The sequence below is a fragment of the Zonotrichia leucophrys genome, chromosome 11 (genome assembly GCF_028769735.1).
Source record: "Zonotrichia leucophrys gambelii isolate GWCS_2022_RI chromosome 11, RI_Zleu_2.0, whole genome shotgun sequence".
In the NCBI taxonomy this organism is placed as follows: domain Eukaryota; kingdom Metazoa; phylum Chordata; class Aves; order Passeriformes; family Passerellidae; genus Zonotrichia; species Zonotrichia leucophrys.
In genome coordinates this window covers 3,300,063-3,306,599 of record NC_088181.1, presented here as the reverse complement: position 1 = coordinate 3,306,599, position 6,537 = coordinate 3,300,063, and the positions used below count along the sequence as shown (strand labels likewise).

Below are 6,537 nucleotides of genomic sequence, written 5' to 3'. Positions count from 1 at the left end.
ATTCACTGTGTTGGGGTGAAATTCACCATGTTCTGGGGAAATTAGGAACTGGGGGGGCTGCAGCAACTTTTAGATAATTAAATAATCCTACAGCAAACTCACTGATCCAGAGGGAATCAAAAGAGCAAGGGGAAAAAAAAAGAAAAAATAAGAGTACTCAGTGATTTTACAGTAAAGCAGTGCAGAACTTTCTGTCAGCCCAGTCCTGGGTGGTCTTTGAGTTGCCTGTGTTGGTGTCAAAGTCTGAGCTTTTTTTGGGAGCAAACTGCCCTGAACAGCTCCTGGCAGGGCAGAAGTGCCAGGTCCAGCTGCCGGACCAGGTGTTGCTGGTTCCCATACACAGTTTGTTTGGAAGTAAATAGAAACTCTTTGTAAATACAGCTGGGATGGGGGAGTGTGGGCAGGGGAGGAGCAGCCAGAGGGGCTGGTGTGGCTGCAGCAGGCTGTGGGACTGGGGCTGGCTGGTGAGGACTGGCTGCCCAGCTCAGCTTGGAACGGGCTGGGAGGCACAGCCCCAGTGGTGACAATCTGTTCCTGCTTGAAAAATCCTCAGGAAAATGGTGTCAGAGATGGAATCAGCCTCAGTGCTGACTTGAGAGGGTTCTTTCTTTGCTCAGAGCGCTGCTGCTCTCCCAGCTGCCAGTATTTGCTGCTCTGCTCCTGCTCTGCTGAACGAGTTTGATAAATGCCCCTCTGCTTTCTGAGCGCCGCTGGGTTTGAACAAACCTCTGGGAATATCTTGTAAACTCCCTCCTAGTAAACAGTAAATAAAAGTGCTTGGTGTTTTGCCTGAAGGAAGAAATAAATATTGACTGCTTAGAAGAATAGAAGGACTTTTTTTTTCCCCAAAAAAAAACTTTGGAAAGAGGACAAGGCAGCGCGTTTGGAAAAATCAGAGCTGCTTTTCTTGGCTGCGGCAGCTCCCAGGAGATGGTGCTCCCCTGGCTCTGTGCTGGGTGTGGCTGGTGTCCCTCCTCAGGGGACAGCCCGGGTTTGTGCTGATCCTGCTGGGATGCGGATCCCACGGGAATGCCGGGGATGCTGCTGCTGCTGCTGCCGTGACACGCTCGCCTCGTTACTCACGGCAGCGCTTTGGGTTTTCCCTGTTTGTTTACTTCGAGAAAAAGGAAGGAACTTTTAGCGTGTCTTTTGCTCAATCGCTTCCTTTCACAGTGGGTAAAACCACGGAGCTGGATGCCAAGGCTGGAGCTGCTGGGCCATCGGCAGAGCGGTGAGTGCTGCCTGCGTGTTTCACCCGCTTTTTTGCGTTCCCCGTTCCCTGCGGCTCCCGCTCCTGTACCGGAGGAATGTCAGCTCTGGGAGAGCTCTGGCAGCAAACCAGAGTGCGATTAATCTGTTCCCAGCAACAATCCGGCTCTGGAAATAAAGGGGGATGCCATGGGGTTTTACTGGAGGGGGTGCAGCTGGGTGGGATTTCCCTGTGCTGAGCCGGCAGAGGGGACAGAGCGCTGCCTCCAGCCCCTTCCAGGGAAAATTCCTGTCTGGAATTCCTCTCCCTTGTCACCGCAGCCCTCAGGGCGGCCTCGCGGTCCCCCCTGTGCCGGGAGGATTCCCCGTGCCTTGGAATTCCTGGCTGCGAGTCCCAGAGCTGGCACAGCACAGGCAGCGCTTTATAGGAGCAGGGCTGCCTCCTCCTCCTCCTCCTCCTCCTCCTCCTCCGAGCCCCAGTGACCGCCCCTGAGCTCCTGCCATCCCAGCCCCTCTCCCTGCGGCTTTTCCCCCCTTTTCCCCTCCCTCTGCTCCTCGTTATTGCTCCACGCCCGTTGTCACCGGGATGATGCAGGGTTCTCCCCTCTGCCTGGAGAGCATAAATACCACCGGGCAGCCCTGGGAGACTGCACTGCTCCGAGTCTGAGCACCGACCTTGCACATCTCGCACCTCCTCAGGCTTATTCCGTCCTTTTTCCCCCCTCTCCTCCTCGTTTAAATATTTCAAATACGTTAATTTATTTCCCACAAGCAGGCTTGGAGGAGCTGCAATTACCTGGAGACTTGGAAGTACTCAGCAAGGTAAGTGCAAAGTTCAGTCCTGGCTGCTGAAATTTTGGCTTTAAGGGTGGTGGGAGTGCAAGAAATGACTCTGAAGAAGGCACAGTTTTAGTACCTTCTCCAAAAAGTTGCCTGGATGGTATAAAACAGCACAATACTGTCTGAGCTTTCCTCATGTGTGCCCTGCAGAATTTAATGCAAGATTAAGAAGCATTAATCTGGAATGAATGGGAGGAGTTTGCAAGTACAGGAGTGGATTTCTATGCAAATAGCAAATATCCAAGGGATGCTGTTGCAGTCCCCAGAGCTGATCCCTGTGGGCACATCTGTGTGCTCCAGGCTGCCTGTGTTTGTGCTGCTCTGCTCTCAGGTCCTGTAGGAAAGGAATTTCAGCATCACCACGTGCGGTGTCTGTCACCAGTGGCTTCTCCATGTGGTTTTATGTAGAAATTCACCCACTTGGGTTCTGTGGGAGAAATGGAAGGTCCAGATGTTTTAACCCATGGCCTTGAAGATGCTGAATCTGCGGTGTGCCCAGGGCAATGTGTCACTGCTGTCCTGTGCCTAGGAACTTGTCATCCTCCTTGTCCTTGGAAGGCAGCACAATTCTGCACAGCTTGGGGTGTGTGCATCCCAGGGAAAGAGACGGCCTGGGGTTTCCTGCATCATCTTGTGGCTTTATCCCTGGATTTCTTTGCGCAGGTTAAAGTTGATCCCAGGCTAACTCAGGTTAGAAGCTGATCCCAGGCTCAGTTTAGAAGCTGATCCCAGGCTGACTCCCCTCTGCTTCACTGTTTTAAACGCTTTAAACGCTCTCCTGACATCCTGAGCCAACTTTTCATTTTCCACCCTCGCCAGCTGGTGCCATGTGTAACTCCACAGGCCCTGGGATGTTTTAGCTGCAAATGTCACCCATTACCCAGGAGCAGGAGCCCACTCGTGTGCTTCACCAGGGGGGCAGTCAAAGCTCAGTGTCCCCAAGGAAAAAGGTGACCTGGGGACATGAATGCAGGATCAGCCTGCATGTGGCTTTAGCAGTGTCTTTGCCAGGCTTCAGATGGGAGCAGCTCTCCTGCTTTCCTGCAAAGCAGACACCATCCATTAGCTGGGGAAATAGCTTTCTAAAAATAATCTTTCCCTAAGTCCAGTGCTGCTCTTTAACTCCCTCAGACCCCAGCAGAAGGCCTCCCATTTCTCCCCACTTTGGACAGGCTTTCCAGCATATCCAGGAGTCCTTTTCTGCTGACTCAGTTGTTTCTGATGGCTCCCAGATGTTCACCTGGCACCAGTGTCAAGGGCCTGATGTGTTTAAAGGGAGCTTGTGCTCCTCTTGAACCCTCGAAATCAACAGCAGAGGCTTCCTCAGCTGACTGTCAGCTGATGATTTCCTGTGAATAATGTCAAACCCCAGCTCAAAGGCAGTGTGATTCTGTGATTTCAGCCTCCCTGGGTGAGGCATTGCTGCAGCACACCCAGTGTTCCTTTGCACCTGGGCACGGGGATAGTGAGAGGCAGATGGATGGACATCTGAAATCTGTGACAGCTTTCTGAAACCTGAGCATCTTCCAGCTGCTTTCAATTAATCTGGCCAGGGAACTCTCTGCTCTCTGATCCCTTTATCCTTCCTTGGGATGCTCAAGCTGAAGCAGAGGACGGGACTTGCACACCCCGATTAAGATTAAGCCAAAATGACCTAATTTTTAAGAGGTGCTGGTATCCTTTTGCTGGCAAGTGGGAGCCAGGGAAGCACATCCCGAGGAGTAAAGCACATCCCAAGGAATAAAGCACATCCCCAGGAATAAAGCACCATCTGTTGGGAGGTTTTGGCTGCCTCGCGGGGCAGCTCCTCTGGCTCTCAGATGCTACAGCTGATTTTTTTCAATCTGCCCTCTCTGAAAGTTCAGTGTTTGCCTTAGATGGGTGGCGGATTTGGGCTCCCGTTCAGCCGAGGGCAGGCGGCCAAGCGAGGGGTGCAACGGGCGCCTCTGAGCGCCGGCTGTTCCTGCAGGGAGGGCTAAATGGCCACATTGTCAATGGCCCTGGCAATGCAGCTATTTTTAACCTCTCAGGGAAGTGCCTCAAAGTAGGAATTGTTCCCTGAATTTGGGTCAGACAGTCTACAAAAGCAGTTTGCTCCTTCTCCCCTACTCTGTGCAGCCGGGTTACAAAGTCGGGCTCCTGCCTGGGGGGAAGCGAATGCCGCAGGTGGGGCTGAGAGCAGGATGAGGTTAAAGGAGTGTCTGTCTGTCTGTCTGTCTGTCCCTGTGCCACCACTGTGCTGCCCTCCAGGTGTGCCTGCAGCTGGGGACAAGGCGTGTGTGTTCGGTTTGCTCTGCAGAGCAGGAAATGATGAGGATTTGTTACCCAAACTGAGCAATGACATCCTGCATTGTTGTAGCCAGGCGAAGGCTGCCTGGAGAGAGGCTGAGGGCAGCTGGTTTTCATCTGCCTCGACGTTCAGGCCAAGAAAGAAGCCTCAAGCAGGGACTCTGTGTCTTTTGTGCAGTCAGCCAGCAAGTTTTCAGGGGTTCTCAGAGTTTTTTTTGGTGTTCCTGCCTGTGCTTGCTGCTGTTCTCCTCAGATGCTGCTCTAGTGGATTGGGGGACAGAGATTTGGGGTTTTATGCTCAAGTGTAGCTTTTAGCTGGGAGTTAGATGGCTGTTCCCTGCTCTGGTTGGCTTCCAGCTCCTCTGCTCTCAGAGTGTCCAAATCCCGTGTCACTGATGAAACCTCTCAAGTAATTCCTGTTAATCTGGGGGTTGTTTCCTGCCGCTGCAGAGGAATGCTTTCAGCGTGGCTTTTAACAGTGCTGTCAAAACCAGATCCTCACCTCGTGCTGGGAAGCTTTCTCCCAAAAATTAACCCTAAGGAGGGAGATCCTGTGCTTGCCCTGTCTGTAGAGATGCTTCTTGCCCCGGGTGGATTGATCCTGCTCCAGGGCTCAGTGAGTGCTGCACAGCCTCCTGTGAATGATCCAAACAAAACCAGCCAAGATGCTCAAGGATTGCTAAACTGGAGCACGGGAGGGGTGGAAGTGCCTGGGGATGACAGGAGGAGCAGGAGCACTGTGGAGCAAGGGACAGGGATTAAAGGAATCTGCTCACAGACCAGATGTCACTCTTGCACCGAGATTGACACAGGAGCAGGCGAGAGGCAGGGGTGTAGAAAAGAGAAAGAAAATTTAATTTAAAGGAACTGTGCGGGTTTTATAGAGTGATACGATAGGTTCTATTCGATTGGTTAACTAACAAAAACATCTTCTTCACACACTGTTCTTGAGAAGAACAGAAAGACGAAGTAGAAAACCACCACTTGCAAATTGTTTATACCCAACAAGTTATCACATCTTTCCAACTCTCTAAAATTCCTCGCAAGACGCTGTGAGAAACGCCGTTTCTCTCTCTCTGTCCCACGGCATCCAAAGCCCACTGTGCCGGTGCTGACGGCATCCGAGTGCCTGGGAACACCTAATCTGGCCGGGGGAGGGCGGCTGCTGCCGCTGCTCCATCACTCACAGCCCGGGAGCGTCAGCGAGAGCCGCGGGTGCGTCAGCGCCAGCGGGGACCGCGCTGCTCCGTCCCGCGGTGACATTTCCCAAAAAGAGCCGCTCTCATCCGGCCCGGCAGCTGCGCTGCTGCAGCCCCAGAGCGGCTCTTGGGCTGCCCGAGCTCCTCATCCGCCTGGCTGGGGGTTTAACTTTCCCTTTTGTTCATAAAATAGCGAATCTCGGCTTTGCTCTTCGGGGGACGGCTCCAAATGTGGCCCTGCCTGTGGAGGGATGGAGATGGGGCTGCTCAGAGCTGATGGGCATTGCGGGGTGGCAGCTCCACCAGGGGTGCCAGGAGTGCTGAGAGCATCCTCCTGCATGCCTGGCAAGGGTTCACTCCCAAATCAGCATCAGTGAAACTCCCAGGTGTAATAAACTCTGAGTCCCCATCTCTTTCAGTGCTGTTTGGGTCTCCCTGTCTCTGGGCTGAGCAATAATTTCAAGCACCACTCTTTTCCAAGCTCAAATCTCTTTTCCAATCTCAAATCTTGTGGTGCTGTTTGGGTCTCCCTGTCTCTGGGGTGAACAATAATTTTAAGCACCACTCTTTTCCAAGCTCAAATCTGGGCGGTGTGACCTCATGGTTGGGGGATAAATGCTCTGAAATCTCCTGTGGCACTGCTCTGATTCTCTGTTTCTCCCCAAATTCCAGAGCTGCACTGAGCCAAGGGATCCCTGCAGGAAAACCCAGCATCACCACCTCCACCTGTGCTCCTGCTGGCAGCATGGCTCCTGCCCTGCCCTGGATCGTTCCCCTGGGATGTGTGCTGCTGCTCACAAAGACAGCTGAGAGCTTCATCCTGCCCAACTCGAGCCACCTGGAGAGCATCCTGAGCAAGTACCAGGATGGGGAAGCTCACTCCAGGTCCAAGAGAGCCATTTTGTTCTCAGACAGACAGGAGATCCTGATGCTCCACAATAAACTGAGAGGTCAGGTGTATCCAGTGGCCTCTAACATGGAGTACATGGTGAGTCTAGAG

General features: G+C 53.0%; 1 protein-coding gene across 2 annotated transcripts in view; it reads left to right on the top strand.

Annotated features, from left to right (window-relative positions):
- The first annotated feature begins 1,059 nt into the window (after nt 1-1,059).
- The window catches only part of CRISPLD2 (cysteine rich secretory protein LCCL domain containing 2), a 30,521-nt gene continuing 25,043 nt past the window's right edge, over nt 1,060-6,537 (top strand). The window contains exons 1-3 of one of the 2 annotated variants that reach the window (XM_064723356.1): nt 1,060-1,231; nt 1,985-2,031; nt 6,210-6,525. In XM_064723356.1, the coding sequence (XP_064579426.1) occupies nt 6,283-6,525 (243 nt within the window). In that variant the 5' untranslated portion in view covers nt 1,060-1,231; nt 1,985-2,031; nt 6,210-6,282. Of the gene's footprint in view, nt 1,232-1,732; nt 2,032-6,209; nt 6,526-6,537 lie in introns of those variants that run through there. The other variant, XM_064723355.1, reaches the window with a different exon arrangement.